We start from the raw sequence: 19191 nt of genomic DNA, 5'->3' as shown, positions 1-19191 counted from the left end.
CCGTGAGAGAGCAATTTGACGGCACATCTCCTCCAAGGGGCCTTCCCAGACTAAGCCCCACTTTTCCTCATCTCCCACTCTCTTCTACCTCACCCTGACTCGCTCCCTTTATTCATCCCCGCCTCCCAGCCCCAAAGCACTTATGGACATATCTGTAATTTTATTTATTTGTATTGATGTGTGTCTCCCATCTTCTAACTGTGAGCTCGTTGTGGGCAGGGAATGTCACTGTTTCCCAAGTGCTTAGTACACTGCTCTGCACCCTATAAGCGCTCAATGAGCACGACTGAATGAATGAATAAGGTTAAGTCCTTGGCTGGTCTGTCTCCCCCTTTTAGACTGTGAGCCCACTGTTGGGTAGGGACTGTCTCTATATGTTGCCAATTTGTACTTCCCAAGCGCTTAGTACAGTGCTCTGCACACAGTAAGCGCTCAATAAATACGATTGATGATGATGATGTGGGCAGGAAACGTGTCTACTCACTCTCCCAAGCGCATAATATAGTGCTCTGCACACAAAGCGCTCAGTAAATACAAATGATTGATTCTGTAATTCCCCAGGGAGACTCTTTGGAAGAAGCCGGTGGGAGAAAATGAGGGCCGGGGTCAGGGAGAATGGGGCGGCTGAGAGCCCCCCTGGGATGGGCAGAGCTGAGGCCAGGAATCCTGGCTCCCGGGCCCACGATTTTCCCGTGGGAGCGGGGAGGGGGCTGCCGGAGGAGGCCCCGGGTTTGGAGGGGAGGGGGTTGGCTTCTTCAGCCATGGGGAGAGGCAGGAGGTCAGGCCTTACCTTCACGTGCAGCTGTGGGGAATTCCCAGGACTCCTCTCTGGGGTCGGCGGCAGGGGAGCGGGGACGGTCCCGCTGCAGGGCTTGCTGGGCCGAAGGCTGGGGCTGCTCCTGGCACTTTGGGAGGGCGAACCGAGGCCGGGCCGGGGGCTCTCCGCTGGTCCGGGCCGGACGAGCTCCCCGGAGGAGGAGCAGGTGGAGGAGGAGGAGGAGGAGAGGGAGGAGTTGTGGGCGAGGGCGGCGGGGGCGTGCACGGCCGGCTCAGAGGAGCTCTTGGGCACGGGCGCGGCGTCCGATTCCCCCGGGGCCTTGGCGGAGGTCTCGGAGGACAGGCTCTCCACGCTGAGGGCCGGCGACGGGGTGGAGGAGGGCGGCTCTGAGTGAGAGAGGCGGGAGGCCGGGAGGCGGGCGGCGTGGGGGGCTGTGAGGGGAGAGACCGGGGGACGGGGTCAGGGCAGGGACCCCAGTTCCTGGGAGACAGCCCACCCCTGCCCAGACACTGCCAGCCCCGGGGGAGGAAGAAAGCTGAAGGCAGGGCAGCCGGCCTTCCCGGGCCCACCCTGCCAGCCCCCAGATACCAGGAGAAGCAGCGGGGCTAAGTGGAAAGAGCCCGGGCTTTGGAATCAGAGGTCATGGCTTCAAATCCCGGCTCTGCCAATTGTCAGCTGTGTGACTTTGGGCAAGTCATTTCACTTCTCCGTGCCTCGGTTACCTCATCTGGAAAGTGGGGACTAAGACTGTGAGCCCCCCGTGGGACAACCTGATCACCTACCTTGTAACCTCCCCAGCGCTTAGAACAGTGTTTTGCACACAGTAAGCGCTTAATACCATCATTATGATTATTATTATTATTATTATTAGATTGTAAGTGCCTTGAGGGGTTCGTTTTTAGATCTACACCAGTGCCCGCCACATTGCTTCGGACATAGTAAGTGCTTAATGAAGGGTGATGAGAATTATAGTATTTGTTCAGGGCTAGCTCTGATTGAGTAAACTGTTCTAAGTGCAGGGGTGGATACAGGTAAATCAGACTAGCCTGGGCCCTGCCCCAGCCAGGGTTCACAGTCTAAGGGAGAGAGAGATCAGGTATTTAATTATTACTACTATTAATACTATTATTATTATTATTTACTTTAAGTGCTTAATTATTTTCTATACCTATATAATACCACTGATTAATTACTATATAATAATAATGGTGTTTGATCAGCCCTTACTATGTGCCAAACACTGTTCTAAGGACAGTGCTTCGCACATAGTAAGCACTTAACAAATACCACCATTACTATTATTATTATTCTAAGCAGTAGGGTAGACACAAGGTGTCCCAAGTAGGGCTCCCAGTCTTAATCCCCATTTCACAGATGAGGTAACTGAGGCTCAGATAATAATAATAATAATAATAATAATAATAGTGACATTTGTTAAGCACTTACTATGTGCAAAGCATCGTTCTAAGCACTGGGGAGGATACAAGGTGATCAGGTTGTCCCACGGTGGGGTTCACAGTCTTAATCCCCAAGTGAAGTGACTTGCACAAAGTCACGCAGCTGATAAGTGGCTGAGCCAGGATTAGAACCCTTGACCTCTGAATCCCAAGCCCGGGCTCTTTCCACTGAGCCACGCTGCTTCTCCATCAGGCACTGTTCTAAGTACTGGGGTAGATACAGTTTAATCAGTTTGCACACAGTCGCTGTCCCATAGTCAATAATAATAATAATTACAGTATTTGTTAAGCGCTTACTATGTGCCAGCCATTATACTAAGCGCTGGGGTGGATACAAGCAAATTGGGTTGGACACAGTCCCTGTCCCACGGGGCACTCACAGTCTCAATCCCCACTTTACAGATGAGGTAACTTCGGCACAGAGAAGTGAAGTGACTTGCCCAAGGTCACACAGCAGACGAGTGGCAGAGCCACAGTTAGAATTCATGAACTTCTGATCCCCAGGCCCGTACTCTATCCACTGTGCCACCGGGAGTCACGGTCTAAGTATAGATGAGGAAACTGAGGCCCAGAAGTGAAGTGACTTTCCCAAGGTCACACGGCAGGAAAATGGCAAAGTCAGGATTAGGACCCAGGTCCCGATTCCCAGAATTGTGCTCTTTCCACTAGGCCACGTTGCTTCTCTACCACAACTGATCATAATAATAATAATAATAATGATGGTATTTGTTAAGCGCTTACTATGTGCAAAGCACTGTTCTAAGCACTGGGGAAGTTACAAGGTGATCAGGTTGTCCGGGGGGGTGGGGAGCTCACAGTTTTAATCCCCATTTTACAGATGAGGTAACTGAGGCACAGAGAACTGAAGTGACTTGCCCAAAGTCACACAGCTGACAGTTGGCAGAGCCGGGATTTGAACCCATGACCTCTGATTCCAAAGCCCGGGCTCTTTCTACTGAGCCACGCTGTATTTGTTAAGCGCTTACTATGTGCAAAGCACTGTTCTAAGCGCTGGGGAGGTTAAAATGGCAAAGTCAGGATTAGGACCCACGTCCCGATTCCCACAGTTGTTATCGTCCCATATCCCTCCTACCATTCCTTTCCAAACTCCTTGAACGAGTTGTCTACACGCGCTGCCTAGAATTCCTCAACAACAACTCTCTCCTCGACCCCCTCCAGTCTGGCTTCCGTCCCCTTCATTCCACGGAAACTGCCCTCTCAAAGGTCACCAATGACCTCCTGCTTGCCAAATCCAACGGCTCCTACTCTGTCCTAATCCTCCTCGACCTCTCAGCTGCCTTTGACACTGTGGACCACCCCCTTCTCCTCAACACGCTATCTGACCTTGGCTTCACAGACTCCGTCTTCTCCTGGTTCTCCTCTTATCTCTCCGGTCGTTCTTTCTCAGTCTCTTTTGCAGGCTCCTCCTCCCCCTCCCATCCTCTTACTGTGGGGGTTCCCCAAGGTTCAGTGCTTGGTCCCCTTCTGTTCTCAATCTACACGCACTCCCTTGGTGACCTCATTCGCTCCCACGGCTTCAACTATCATCTCTACGCTGATGACACCCAGATCTACATCTCTGCCCCTGCTCTCTCCCCCTCCCTCCAGGCTCGCATCTCCTCCTGCCTTCAGGACATCTCCATCTGGATGTCCGCCCGCCACCTAAAGCTCAACATGTCGAAGACTGAGCTCCTTGTCTTCCCTCCCAAACCTTGTCCTCTCCCTGACTTTCCCATCTCTGTTGACGGCACTGCCATCCTTCCCGTCTCACAAGCCCGCAACCTTGGTGTCATCCTCGACTCCGCTCTCTCATTCACCCCTCACATCCGAGCCGTCACCAAAACCTGCCGGTCTCAGCTCCGCAACATTGCCAAGATCCGCCCTTTCCTCTCCATCCAAACTGCTACCCTGCTCATTCAAGCTCTCATCCTATCCCGTCTGGACTACTGCACCAGCCTTCTCTCTGATCTCCCATCCTCGTGTCTCTCTCCACTTCAATCCATACTTCATGCTGCTGCCCGGATTATCTTTGTCCAGAAACGCTCTGGGCATATTACTCCCCTCCTCAAAAATCTCCAGTGGCTACCAATCAATCTGCGCATCAGGCAGAAACTCCTCACCCTGGGCTTCCAGGCTGTCCATCCCCTCGCCCCCTCCTACCTCACCTCCCTCCTCTCCTTCTACTGCCCAGCCCGCAACCTCCGCTCCTCCACCACTAATCTCCTCACTGTACCTCGTTCTCGCCTGTCCCGCCGTCGACCCCCGGCCCACGTCATCCCCCCGGGCCTGGAATGCCCTCCCTCTGCCCCTCCGCCAAGCTAGCTCTCTTCCTCCCTTCAAGGCCCTGCTGAGAGCTCACCTCCTCCAGGAGGCCTTCCCAGACTGAGCCCCTTCCTTCCTCTCCCCCTCGTCCCCCTCTCCATCCCCCCATCTTACCTCCTTCCCTTCCCCACAGCACCTGTATATATGTGTATATGGTTGTACATATTTATTACTCTATTTATTTATTTATTTATTTATCTTGCTTGTACATTTCTATCCTATTTATTTTATTTTGTTGGTATGTTTGGTTCTGTTCTCTGTCTCCCCCTTTTAGACTGTGAGCCCACTGTTGGGTAGGGACTGTCTCTATGTGTTGCCAATTTGTACTTCCCAAGCGCTTAGTACAGTGCTCTGCACATAGTAAGCGCTCAATAAATACGATTGATTGATTGATTGATTGAAGTGACTCGCCCAAAGTCACACAGCTGACAGTTGGCAGAGCCGGGATTTGAACCCATGACCTCTGACTCCAAAGCCCAGGCTCTTTCTCCTGAACCACGCTGTATTTGTTAAGCGCTTACTATGTGCAAAGCACTGTTCTAAGCGCTGGGGAGGTTACAGGGTGATCAGGTTGTCCCATGGGGGGCTCACAGTTTTAATCCCCATTTTCCAGATGAGGTAACTGAGGCACAGAGAACTGAAGTGACTCGCTCCAAGTCACACAGCTGACAGTTGGCAGAGCCGGAATTCGAACCCATGACCTCTGACTCCAAAACCCGGGCTCTTTCCACCGAGCCACGCTGCTTCTCCATCATCTCTACTCCAATCAGAGGGCGGAGGGAGAAGGGAGGGGAGAGAGGATGCTGGGAAAGAGGGCGGAAGGGGACGCGGGGGAGAGACACTCACGGAGCGGAGAGGCTTGGGGCGCCCTGGGGGCCGGCCGCTTCTTGGTCTTGGGACTGCTGGTGGGAGTGATGCCGTACCAGGGGTGCAGGGGTTTGGGGTTCAGCTCGCTGCGCTCGGGAGCAGCGGGAGGTCCGGCGGGTGGGGCTTCCTCCTCGTCTTCTTCGAAGGGGTTGTACGGTTTGGGGTCCCCCCCACCAACTGGCTGGTCCTCCTGGGCCTGAGCCTGGCCCTCCTCTTCCTCAGCCTGGGCGGGGGGCTCCCTGTTGCTGCCAGGGGGTCGGGGGGCTGGTTTCTTTCTGGGCTCCGCCTGGACCAGGGCCATCCAGGGAGGGTCTTTCTGCTTCTTGGGGGCAGCCCCTCTGTTAGGAAGGGGAGAGGGAGAAGAAGGGAAGGAACGGCAAAGGACGGCTCATTCTCCAGGGAGAAGGCGAATGCCTAGGGGTCTCCCTGCCCATCCCTATCGCAAAGGATCCTGGGGGGAACTTGGAGGAGGCCAGGGTGGTTGCCCAGGGAGAGCGAAGGGTGGGGAGCAGGGATGGGCCCAGAGCAAGGCTTCCTCTGGCTCACGGCACCAGAGCGCTCCTTCCCCACTTCTTCTGGACTCAGCTCCTTCCCTGGCACAGCAGTGGAAGCACAGGGGCAAGGCAGGGAGGAGGATTTCAGGCCCTGAGACCATTTTTTGGACTCAGGGACCGTACCTGGAGTGCTAGCCCAGCTCTGGGGACTGCCCCGCCGAAAGCAGAATCAGGCACAGAGCCGGTGAATCGTATTTATTGTGGGCACAGCGCATACTGTGTTCCCCCTTCTAGACTGTGAGCCCGCTGTTGGGTAGGGACCGTCCCTATATGTTGCCAACTTGTACTTCCCAAGCGCTTTGTTCAGTGCTCTGCACACAGTAAGCGCTCAATAAATACGATTGAATGAATGAATGAATGAATGAATACCAGCCAGGGAGCTTGGCCCAGGCTGGGGGCCGGGCCACACGGGCCGCGTGTCACCCTAGAGAGCCCACCGGCCCAGAGATCTGTCCTCCTGGCCCCCCATCTCTCTCTTCCTCTCCTCCCCCCGACCTCTGAGGTATTACCAGAGAAAGAGTGGAACCGTCCTGGGCCAGACCCGGCTCCCCTCCTCACCGCCCAAGCCCCACCTCCCTACCCCCAACCTCACCTCACCCTTGTCTATAGCATCCAGGCCACCCTGCCTCCCCGAATCTGCCGCAGAGAGGGAATTCCGGTTCCCCCAAAAGGCCCTCTCCCAAGAAACAGTCCTCCGCGGATCCTGACATGGGACTCTGGGCCCCTCAGGGTGGATCAGTGGAAAGGCCGGGCAGGAAAGGCACTGAGTTTCCAGTTGCAGGGACCTTCCCCACAGGGCCAGGCGGAGGAACGGGGCAGGGCTCTCCGGGACAGGGGACTTACTGCTCAGGAGGGGGCTTGGGCGTCCCTCTTGGTTTGGGGACCGGGGGGCTGGTCTCATGCAACCTTCCTGGATGAGGAACAAAACAGAGACACAGAAAGACGTCACAGGAGACAGTGCGTACACCTCCACCCTAGCCCCGGGACTTGAAACTCCCACAAGAAGCGGCCTTCTCCCCTTTGAGAAACTGAGGTTTTTGGCGTCCTTTTTAGGGTATTTGTTAAGTGCTTACTATATGCTAGGCACCGTGTACTAAGCACTGGGGCAGATACAGGTTAATCAGGTTGGACACAGTCCATGTCCCATGTGGGATGTCCCATCCTCCCCGCCTTACCTCCTTCCCCTCCCCACAGCACCTATATATATGTAATAATAATAATGATAGCATTTATTAAGCGCTTACTATGTGCAAAGCACTGTTCTAAGCGCTGGGGAACTTACAAGGTGATGAGGTTGTCCCATGGGGGGCTCACAGTCTTAATCCCCATTTTCCAGATGAGGGAACTGAGGCCCAGAGAAGTGAAGTGACTTGCCCAAAGTCACATAGCTGACAGGTGGCGGAGCCGGGATTCAAACCCATGACCTCTGACTCCAAAGCCCGGGCTCTTTCCACTGAGCCACTCTGCTTCCGTATATGTATACGCATGTATAATGTATGTATATGTTTGTACGTATTTATTACTCTATTTTATTTGTACATATTTATTCTATTTATTTTATTTTGTTAATATGCTTTGTTTTGTTCTCTGTCTCCCCCTTCTAGACTGTGAGCCCGCTGTTGGGTAGTGACCGTCTCTATATGTTGCCAACTTGTACTTCCCAAGCGCTTAGTCCAGTGCTCTGCACACAGTAAGCGCTCAATAAATACGACTGAATGAATGAATGCATGAACGTGGGGCTCACAGTCTCAATTCCCATTTTATGGATGAGGTAACTGAGGCCCAGAGAAGTGAAGTGACTTGCCCAGGGTCACACAGCAGACAAGTGGCAGAACCAGGATCAGAACCCAGGTTCTTCTGACTTCCAAGCCTGTGCTCTGCCCACTAGGCTGTTTTGTGAGCAGCGTGTTTGAGAACTCAAAAAGGCAGGACGAAGGTCTCTGAGGATTAGGAAAGGGAAAAGAAGCCCATCTTGAGAAGGGGAGAAAGGAAGTCTCCAGTAAGATATTGGGAGAAAAGATCCATCCATCAGCTTCCTACCGCTTGCGAAACAACCACCTTGGCTTTCTTTAGACCAAATGGCCGGACAGAATTAATCCTCAGGAATCAATCAATCAATCAATCATATTTATGATTGATATATATATATATATTTATGTATATATATTTATGGTTGTACATATTTATTACTCTATTTATTTATTTATTTATTTTACTTGTGCATTTCTATCCTATTTATTTTATTTTGTTGGTATGTTTGGTTTTGTTCTCTGTCTCCCCCTTTTAGACTGTGAGCCCACTGTTGGGTAGGGACTGTCTCTATGTGTTGCCAATTTGTACTTCCCAAGCGCTTAGTACAGTGCTCTGCACATAGTAAGCGCTCAATAAATACGACTGATTGATTGATTGATTGATTGAGCGCTTACTATGTGCAGAGCACTGTACTAAGTGCTTGGGAAGTACAAATTGGCAACATATAGAGGCAGTCCCTACCCAACATTGGGCTCACAGTCTAAAAGGGGGAGACAGAGAAAAAAAACCAAACATACTAACAAAATAAATAGAATAGATATGTACAAGTAAAATAAGTAAATAAATAAATAGAGTAATAAATATGTACAAACATATATACATATATACAGGTGCTGTGGGGAAGGGAAGGAGGTAAGATGGGGGGATGGAGAGGGGGACGAGGGGGAGAGGAAGGAAGGGGCTCAGTCTGGGAAGGCCTCCTGGAGGAGGTGAGCTCTCAGCAGGGCCTCGAAGGGAGGAAGAGAGCTAGCTTGGCGGATGGGGCAGAGGGAGGGCATTCCAGGCCCGGGGGATGAGGAATGGGGGGAAGGCCTCAAAAGGGCAGGGAGGGAATCGGTGAGCCGACTGGGGCTTGGCCTCGCCGTTTCCCCCGGCCGCCCAGCCTCCCTTCAACGGTGACACCGGTGGGAAAGGGGCCATCTGGCCAAAGCCAGCCCACCGTCCCTGCCCCCACACAATCCTGAAACCAATCATTCAATCGTATTTATCGAGCGCTTACTATATTCAGAGCACTGTACTAAGCGCTTGGGAGAATACAATACAAAAGAATTAGCAGACACGTTCCCTGCCCATAAGGAGCTTAGAGAGACATTAATATGAATGTTGGGTAGGGACCATCTCTATATGTTGCCAGCTTGTACTTCCCAAGCACCTAGTACAGTGCTCTGCACACAGTAAGTGCTCAATAAATACGACTGATTGATTGATTTGGAGCCCTGCTTTCTCTCCCCTTCCCCCAGAGACCACCCTCGTAACGCTCGGCGACGCAGCGTGGCTCAGTGGAAAGAGCCCGGGCTTGGGAATCAGAGGTCGTGGGTTCTGATCCCGCTTCTGCCACTTGTCAGCTACGTGACTTTGGGCAGGTCACTTCACTTCTCTGGGCCTCAGTTCCCTCACCTGTAAAATGAGGATGAGGTACGTGAGCCCTCCGTGGGGCACCCTGATGACCTTGTATCTCCCCTAGCGCTTAGAACAGTGCTTTGCGCATAGTAAGCGCTTAACGAATGCCGTTATTATTATTATTATTATTATACCCTTTTCAGACTGTGAGCCCACTGTTGGGTAGGGACTGTCTCTATATGTTGCCAATTTGTACTTCCCAAGCGCTTAGTACAGTGCTCTGCACATAGTAAGCGCTCAATAAATACGATTGAGGATGATGATGATGATGATTATTAACTCACCATTCACCAGGCTGGTCCCGAGCTCTCCGGAGCTCTCCCCCAGTGCATGGATCCGGGGCCGGGGGACCGGCTGGCCTCCAGGGCTGGTTGCGTCCACGCTCCTCCTCGGGGCGGGGGTTGGGCGGCCGGCGGGGGTGCTGGGCAGATCTGGGGGTCTGGTGGGGACGGGGGGCTTGGGCGGGGTCTGGGGCCGGGAGACGGGGCTGGGCTGTAGTCTCTCCCCCGGGCCCCCGGCGACCGGGCGGATCCGCTCGGGGACGCCGGGGCCGGCGTCCCGGCCCGAGGCGGGGGCATCCTCTCCCAAGCCGGCGGCGCCAGCTTCACCGCTCCGCCGGGGGCCGGGGGGGGTCCCGGCGGGCCCGCCCTCGGGCCGGCCCCTCCTGCCCAGCCGGCCCCGGTGTTGGGTACATACGAAGGTCCCCGCTTCTGGCCCGCTTTTGTAGGCTCCGGGCAGCAGGGTGCTGGAGCACTCCTTACACCTGCGGAACAGACGGAGGGCTGTGTGGTGAGTCCGGCTGGGAGGACCGCAAGCTGGTTGTACGCAGGGAATGTGCCTGTTTTATTGTTACAGCGTACTCTCCCAAGTGCGAAGCGGCGTGGCTCAGTGGAAAGAGCCCGGGCTTTGGAGTCAGAGGCCATGGGTTCGAATCCCGACTCCACCACATGTCTGCTGTGTGATCTTGGGCAAGTCACTTAACTTCTCTGGGCCTCAGTTCCCTCATCTGTAAAATGGGGGTGAAGACCGTGAGCCCCCCATGGGACAACCGTATCCTCCCCAGCGCTTAGAACAGTGCTTTGCACATAGTAAGCGCTTAAAACAAATGCCAATTATTATTATTGTTATTATTATTACTGCACAAGAGAAGCAGTGTGGCTCAATGGAAAGAGCCCGGGCTTTGGAGTCAGAGGTCACGGGTTCAAATCCCAGCTCTGCCAGTTGTCAGCTGTGTGACTTTGGGCAAATCACTTCACTTCTCTGTGCCTCAGTTACCTCGTCTGGAAAATGGGGATTAAGACTGTGAGCCCCACGTGGGACAACCTGATCACCTTGTAATCTCCCCAGCGCTTAAAACAGTGCTTTGCACATAGTAAGCGCTTAACAAATGCCATCATTATTATTATTATTACTGCACACAGTAAGTGCTCAATAAATAGGACTGTTTGAATGAATGAAGGAAGGACTGTAAGCTCATCCTCTAATAATAATGGTACTTGTTAAGCGCTTACTATGTGCAAAGTACTGTTCTAAGCACTGGGAGGTTACAAGGTGATCAGGTTGTCCCACCGGGGGCTCACAGTCTTAATCCCCATTTTACAGATGAGGGAACTGAGGCACAGAGAAGTTAAGTGACTTGCCCAAAGTCACATAGCTGACAATTGGTGGAGGCAGGATTTGAACCCGTGACCTCAGACTCCAAAGTCCGTGCTCTTCTCACTGAGCCACACTGCTTCTCTAGCCACGCTGCTTGGTTTTTGTTAAGCGCTATGTGCAAAGCACTGTTCTAAGCACTGGGGAGGATACAAGGTGATCAGGTTGTCCCATATCCATCTTAATTCCCATTTTACAGATGAGGTAACTGATGCACAGAGAAGTTAAGTGACTTGCCCCAAGTCACACAGCTGACAAGCGGCAGAGCCGGCATTTGAACCCATGACCTCTGACTCTCAAGCCCGTGCTCTTTCCAGTGAGCCACGCTGCTTTTCTAATAATAATGATGGTATTTGTTAAGCGCTTACTATGTGCCAAGCACTGTTCTAAGCGGTAATAACTATGGCATTTGTTAAGTGCTTACTATGTGCCAGGCACTGTACTAAGCATTGACTGTAAACTCTTTGTGGGCAGGGAATGTATCTGTTATATGGCCCAACTTGTACTTCCCAAGCGCTTAGTACAGTGCTCTGCAAACAGTAAGCCGCTCAATAAATACGATTGAATGAATGAATGGCACTCTCCCAAGCGCTTAGTACAGTGCCCTGCACAGGGTAAACCAGATTCAAGTTTAGAAAGAGATGTTGGCTCCAAATTGAAGTTGAGCCGCTGGGGCAGCGGATGCCAAATAATAATAATAATAATAATGATGATGATGGCATTTGTTAAGCACTTACTATGGGCGAAGCACCATTCTAAGTGCTGGAGGGGATACAAGGTGATCAGGTTGTCCCACGTGGGACTCACAGTCTTAATCCCCATTTTCCAGATGAGGGAACTGAGGCACAGAGAAGTGAAGTGACTTGCCCGAAGTCACACAGCCGACAAGTGGCGGAGTCGGGACTAGAGCCCATGACCTCTGGCTCCCAAGCCCGGGCTCTTTCCGCTGAGCCCCGCTGCTTCTCCAGATCCCCGACCCCAAGAACTGGGCACCCACCCCTGAAGTTGAGCCTCTGGGGCAGTGGGTGCCAAATAATAATAATAATAATGGCATTTGTTAAGCGCTTACTATGGGCGAAGCACTGTTCTAAGTGCTGGGGGGGTATACAAGGTGATCAGGTTGTCCCACGTGGGACTCACAGTCTTAATCCCCATTTTCCAGATGAGGGAACTGAGGCCCAGAGAAGTGAAGCGACTTGCCCAAAGTCACACGGCTGACAAGTGGCAGAGTCGGGACTAGAGTCCATGACCTCTGGCTCCCAAGCCCGGGCTCTTCCCGCTGAGCCACGCTGCTTCTCGACTGTGAGCCCGCTGTTGGGCAGGGACTGTCTCTATGTGTTGCCGACTTGTACTTCCCAAGCGCTTAGTACAGTGCTCCGCACACAGTAAGCGCTCGATAAATACAATTGATTGATTGATTGATTCTCCAGATCCCTGACCCCAAGAACTGGGCACCCACCCCCTCCACCCCTTAACCCTGGTCCAGAGCCCCCTGCCTCTGCCCCCTACGCCTGGGCACCCCCAACCCCAAATCAGGACCTCCACCCACCCCCATCCATCCCCGCGCTCCCAGACCAAGGCCGCCCAACCCCTGAGCTCAGAGGGGGGTCATCATCATCGATCATATTTATTGAGCGCTTACTGTGTGCAGAGCACTGGACTAAGCGCTTGGGAAGTCCAAGTTGGCAACATCTAGAGACGGTCCCTACCCAACAGTGGGCTCACAGTCTAAAAGGGGGAGACGGAGAACAAAACCAAACATCCTAACAAAATAAAATAAATAGAATAGATACGTACAAGTAAAATAAATAAATAAATTAATAGAGTAATAAATATGTACAAGCATATATACATATATACAGGTGCTGTGGGGTCCCCCGGGGTAGGGCCCCGCCGTCTGACCTGAAGCACTGGCGGTGGTACAGGTTGCCCTCGGCCAAGTAGCGCTGCACTAGGTGAACGTGCTGGTGGCAGATGGCACAGGAGCTGCTGGGGGCCTCCCCGGGGGTGTCACGGGGGGCCCGCTCAGCCGCCGCCTCCTCCTCCTCCTCCTGGGGAGAGACGGCAATCAATCAATCAATCAATCGTATTTATTGAGCGCTTACTGTGTGCAGAGCACCGGACTAAGCGCTTGGGAAGTACAAGCTGACAACATCTAGAGACAGTCCCTACCCAACAGTGGGCTCACGGTCTAGAAGGGGGAGACAGAGAACAAAACCAACCATACTAACAAAATATAACAAATAGAATAGATAGGTACGAGTAAAATAAAGAACTAGAGTAATAAATACGTACAAACATATATACAGGTGCTGTGGGGAAGGGAAGGAGGTAAGATGCGGGGGATGGAGAGGGGGACGAGGAGGAAGGAAGGGGCTCAGTCTGGGAAGGCCTCCTGGAGGAGGTGAGCTCTCAGTAGGGCCTTGAAGGCAGTTAGCCTCCGCCACGCCAAGAAACGCCCCCCCATCCTTGCACATCAGAGCGAAGCCACCCCTGACCCCCCCCCCCCCCCAAGAACCCCCTCCCCTAAAGGGGAGCACGGCCCAGCCCCGCCCCCATCTCCACTGCCTGCCGTGCCACCCCGGGAAAGCGAGTCCCCTCCACCCACGGGCCTCGAATCTCTCTGCCAGAGCCGGGAGGGGCAGGGGCTGCTGGACCCTCCTACCTGCACCGGGGTTTCAGGCTCTGCGTCGGCCTTCGCGGGAGCGGGAGGCGAGGAAGACGCGGGGGCTGCCGGCCGCTTCGGGGGTGAAGGAGATTCGGCTGGGGAGAGATGGGAGGGGAAGAGCGGGAAACGGGAGGAACGGGTGAGCTGCCCAAGCGGGAGAAGGCCCGAGGGGCACGGTGCCCGAGAGGCGTGGGACTCGGCCGGAATTCAGTCCGGAAAGCAAGGGCTGGGAGTTCCGGGAATTGGGTCGGGGGGATCTCCTAGGAGCTAGGAGGGGCAGGAGGGTGGATTGGAAAGAGAAAGGCTGGGGACGGAGCTGGGCATTCTGGGGACAGAATGGACAGAGCACGGGTTTAGGAGTCAGAAGGACCTGGGTTCTAATCCCGGCTCTGCCACATAATAATAATAACAATAATGACGGCATTTGTTAAGCGCTTACTACGTGCAAAGCACTGTTCTAAGCGCCGGGGGGGATACAATGTGATCAAGTTGTCCCACGTGGGGCTCACAGTCTTAATCCCCATTTTTACAGATGAGGTAACTGAGGCTCAGAAGTTAAGTGACTTGTCCAAGGTCACACAGCAGACTTGTGGTGGAGCCGGGATTCAAACCCATGACCTCTGACTCCAAAGCCCATGCTCTTTCCACTGAGCCACGCTGCTTCTCTACATGTCTGCTGTGTGACCTTGAGCAGATCACTTCACTTCTTTGGCCCTCAGTTCCCTCATCTGTAAAATGGGGGTGAATAATAATAATGTTGGTATTTGTTAAGCACTTACCAGGTGCCAAGCACTGTTCTAAGCGCTGGGGTAGATACAAGGTAATCAGATTGTCCCGTGTGGGGCGCACAGTCTTCATCCCCATTTTACAGATGAGGGAACTGAGGCCCAGAGAAGTGGAGTGACTTGCCTAAAGTCACACAGCTGATAAGTGGCGGAGTCGTGATTCGAACCCATGACCTCCGACTCCTAAGCCCAGGCTCTTGCCGCTAAACCATGCTGCTTCCCTAATCTCAACTACTCGGTGTTCTCAGAACGTCCTCCGTTTTAGGCACACGAAATACGAGGGGGACATGCTGAGCCTCACGTGGGACAACCTGATTACTTTGTATCCCCCCCAGCGCTTAGAACAGTGCTTGGCACATAGTAAGGACTTAACAAAAACCATTATTATTATTATTATTATAAGCTCGCTGTGGGCAGGGAATGTGTCTGTTCACCATTATGCTGCATTGTTCCAAACGCTTAGTACAATGCTCTGCACACGGTAAGCGCCCAATAAATACGATCGACTGACTGGCCCATCTTCATTCCAACAAGGGAGGTCGAGGGAAGGATGTGGGGACCGGCAGGGCGGGAATGCGGGGCGCAGACAGGAAGAGGCGGATCCTCTTCCAGGAAGAAGGAAACAGGTTCCGCCGACACCGCACGGCTGGGCGTCCGTCCCGTTGCCCTCGTCGGCCTCCCAAGCGGAGGCCCTCGCTGTCGTCGCAGCTGGGAGGGGCGGCGTGGAGCTCTCACCTCGGTTGGGGCCGGCAAAGTGGTTGTAGTACTGAGACACATAGGTCATGATGCTGAGGCAGTCGGGGATGCTCGTGGAGACCATGTCGTTGGGGTCCAGGAGGGCGGGGATCCCCAGCTCCCGCTCCGCCACCTCGAATGCCTGCGGAGGGCCGGGACGCAGCGGGCGAGGGGGGCTCAGCGACCAGCTGAGGTGATCAAGCTCGCTCTCTTCCTCCCTTCAAGGCCCTTCTGAGAGCTCACCTCCTCCAGGAGGCCTTCCCAGACTGAGCCCCTTCCTTCCTCTCCCCCTCGTCCCCCTCTCCACGCCCCCATCTTACCTCCCTCCCTTCCCCACAGCACCTGTATATATGTATATACATATTTTTTTACTCTATTTATTTACTTAATTTATTTGTACATATCTATTCTATTTATTTTATTTTGTTAGTATGTTTGGTTTCGTTCTCTGTCTCCCCCTTTTAGACTGTGAGCCCACTGTTGGGTAGGGACTGTCTCTAGACGTTGCCAATTTGTACTTCCCAAGCGCTTAGTACAGTGCTCTGCACATAGTAAGCGCTCAATAAATACGATTGATGATGATGATGATGATGACCTCAGTCACACAAGACCCACTGCGGGCAGGGGGAGGGAGGAGAGGCCCATCCCGGGGACGCTTCCCGGCTCGCCTGGACGGGCAAGCCGGGTTCTGCCGAACTGGCCCGGGCTGGCTCCCGGCCCTGCTCACCCCAGCCCCTCCCAACTTCCCACCCTGGCCGGGCCGGATCACCGTTTGCCTTCCCTGAGCGGCCACAGCGGGTTTCCAGGCACATTCCAGCGCTACCTATTAGGCTGCGGGCGGAATGCGGGGGCCTGCTCTCCCTGGCACCAGACGAGCCCCACGAGACTGGGGGATGGGAACTCGGGGGGGAAGAGGGAGGGACGAAGCGGCAGGAGCCGCGCTGGCAATCAATCAATCAATCGTATTTATTGAGCGCTTACTGTGTGCAGAGCACTGTACTAAGCGCTTGGGAAGTACAAGTTGGCAACATAGAGAGACAGTCCCTACCCTGGGTCCCAGTTTACCTCATCTATAAAATGGGGATGAAGACCGGGAGCCCCCCGGGGGCCAACCTGATCCCCTGCTAACCTCCCCGGCGCTTAGAACGGTGCTTGGCACATAGTAAGCGCTTAATAAATGCCCATCATTATCCCTTGCGCACAAGGAGCTCGCAGTCTCGACTTGTTGCGGACCCGGATTGTCTGTCTATCGTCACGGCGCCCAATCCCCGGCACTTAGTACGGCACCCCGCACGGGCCGAGTGCTCAACGGAAACCATCGAACGAACAGACGCATCTCCTTCCCATCGCCCACCGGCGGGAGGGACCGACACGGGGCCGTCAGCGGGTCGGCACACATCTGTTTATTGTCGCGCCGCCCTCTCCCCGGCGCTCAGTACAGCTCCCCGCCCGCGGTGAGCGCTCGGCGGACACCGAGGGGAGGCTGGCACCACAGGGGAGACCATCCGCCGTCCCCAAGAGGCCCTGTTGCCAACCTCGAAGGAGGCCTGAACTTCCGACAAGGGCCCCCCCACGACCTGTCTCCCTAGACATCCCCAGCTCCCCGCAGAGTCCTGCATGGACCAAAATTGGGGGGCGGCCCCGGCCCAACTCAACGGAGGTTTTCTTTTGGAAGGAAGAAAGAGCAGCCCTTGCTTCACACGTGCCCTGGTCTGCGCTGCACGATGGGCACTCGGGCTTTCCGCCCCGGTGGGCACAACCGCCCTCCCTCCAAGGAGGCCCAACGGAAGAGGGGTCACCTTATCCCGGCCTGAGCCTGGGTGGGTCTCCTTGCTCAAATCCAGCCTTTCCCAGGCTCTGAGCTCCACCCGGCACGCCCCTCCCCAAGGCCTCTGGGAGCTCACTCACCAGGCGGTTGTTCTCATACACATTGTCCTTGGAGAGGGAATCGAAATCTCTGGAAGAGACAAGGGTAGGAGAGGAGGGGAGGGAGGGGAACCCCACCGGCAATCCGGGGTCCGGGGGAGGGAGGGGGGAAAGAGGGAAAGGGGGAGAGGGATCATCAGGGTGGAATTCTCTCAACCTTCCATCTCGGCTCTTTGACTCACGGGGACGTCAGAGTGCTCCACAGACATGAGCTCATTCATCCCCCGCCCCATTCCGGGAAAAGGAGTCAGAGGCGAGGGATTAGTCTGTCCACTGAGCAGATGGGGAAACCGAGGCCTGGAGAGAAGTTGGGAAACACCCAAAGTCAGACCACAAAACCAGAGACTGACATTAGAGCCCAGGTGACCTGACTCTCGCTCCTTCCCTCTCTTAGAAGGCCTCCCAGCATCCTTTCAGGCAAATGTAATGACGACAGGTGATGAGGGAAGTGACCCCAATTCACTCTCTCTCCTCTCTCTTCTTCCCCGCAACAACCCTCGGGACAACCCAGACTCTTGCTGGGCGGGTTCCGTCTCTGTGTAATCCCCCTGTGGGATTATACAGCACAGTCAGGGGGAACTTGACTCCTGCCTGACAAGATCTTTAGAGACTTTCAAAATCCTCGATAACCTGGGTGATAAAAAGCCTCAATATCCAGACCCTGATAATAACAATAATAATTGTGGTATTTGTTAAGCGCTTACCGTGTACCAAGCACTGTACTAAACGCTGGGGTGGATACAAGCAAATTAGGTTGGACGTAGTCTCTGTCCCATGTGGGGCTCAGTCTCAATCCCCATTTTACAGATGAGGTAACTGAGGCCCACTCCCCTTAGCCTCGCCCTAATTTGCTCCTTTTGCTCTCCCGCCGGCCTCCCAGCCCCACAGCATTTATGTATAGATCTGTAATTTTATTTATTTATTTGTATTGACGCCTGTCTCCGCCCCCCAGACTGTGGGCTCACTGTGGGCAGGGATTGTTTATTGTTGTATTTTTCTTTTCCAAGCACTTAGGACAGTGCTCGGCACACAGTAAAGCACTTAATAAATATGAATGAATGAATGAATGAATAAAGTGACTTACCCAAGGTCACAGAGCACACATAAGGCAGAGCTGGGATACAAGGTCTTAGGCCCGTGGTCTATCCACTAGGCCAAGCTGCTTCTCACTGTGTCCAACTCAATTTGCTTGTATAATAATAATTATAATAATGATGATGGCATTTGCTAAGCGCTTACTATGTGCAAAGCACTGTTCTAAGCGCTGGGGTGGGATACAAGGTGATCAGGTTGTCCCAAGTGGGGCTCACAGTCTTAATCCCCATTTTACAGAGGAGGGAACTGAGGCTCAGAGAAGTTAAGTGACTTGTCCAAGGTCACACAGCAGACATGTGGCAGAGCTGGGATTAGAACCCATGACCTCTGATTCCTAATCCCATGCTTGTTCCACTGAGCCACGCTGCTTCATATCCACCACGGGTTCAAATCCCTGCTCCGCCGCTTGTCAGCTGTGTGACTCTGGACAAGTCGCTTCACTTCTCTGGGCCTCAGTTACCTCATCTGTAAAATGGGGATTAAGACTGTGAGCCCCCCGTGGGACAATCTGATCACCTCGTAACCTCCCCAGCACTTAGGACAGTGCTTTGCACATAGTAAGCGCTTAATAAATGCCATTATTATTATTATTATTTGTACATAGTAAGCGCTTAACAAATCAATCAATCGTATTTATTGAGCGCTTACTGTGTGCAGAGCACTGTACTAAGCGCTTGGGAAGTACAAGTCGGCAACATATAGAGACAGTCTCTACCCAACAGTGGGCTCACGGTCTAAAAGAAAATATAAGCGCTGGGGAGGTTACAAGGTTATCAGGTTGTCCCACATGGGGCTCACACTATTCATCCCCATTTTATAGTTGAGGTAACAGGCCCAGAGAAGTGAAGTGACTTGTCCAAGGTCACACAGCTGACGGAGGAGGTGGGATTTGAACCCATGACCTCTGACTCCAAAGCCT

General features: G+C 53.6%; 1 protein-coding gene across 1 annotated transcript in view; it reads right to left on the bottom strand.

Annotated features, from left to right (window-relative positions):
* The window catches only part of MICALL1 (MICAL like 1), a 43476-nt gene that overhangs the window by 16885 nt on the left and 7400 nt on the right, over window positions 1–19191 (bottom strand). Inside the window, exons 2-9 of the mRNA XM_038756783.1 lie at window positions 17160–17208; window positions 15252–15393; window positions 13729–13826; window positions 12966–13114; window positions 9695–10173; window positions 6822–6888; window positions 5404–5762; window positions 791–1209 (exon numbers count right to left, since the gene is read on the bottom strand). Of these exons, the coding sequence (XP_038612711.1) occupies window positions 791–1209; window positions 5404–5762; window positions 6822–6888; window positions 9695–10173; window positions 12966–13114; window positions 13729–13826; window positions 15252–15393; window positions 17160–17208 (1762 nt within the window). The remainder of the gene's footprint in view (window positions 1–790; window positions 1210–5403; window positions 5763–6821; window positions 6889–9694; window positions 10174–12965; window positions 13115–13728; window positions 13827–15251; window positions 15394–17159; window positions 17209–19191) is intronic.

The sequence above is a fragment of the Tachyglossus aculeatus genome, chromosome 14, assembly GCF_015852505.1.
Source record: "Tachyglossus aculeatus isolate mTacAcu1 chromosome 14, mTacAcu1.pri, whole genome shotgun sequence".
NCBI classification, from domain to species: Eukaryota; Metazoa; Chordata; class Mammalia; order Monotremata; family Tachyglossidae; genus Tachyglossus; species Tachyglossus aculeatus.
Note: the sequence above shows the minus strand (reverse complement) of the source record. Positions and strands in the feature narration are given on the sequence as shown.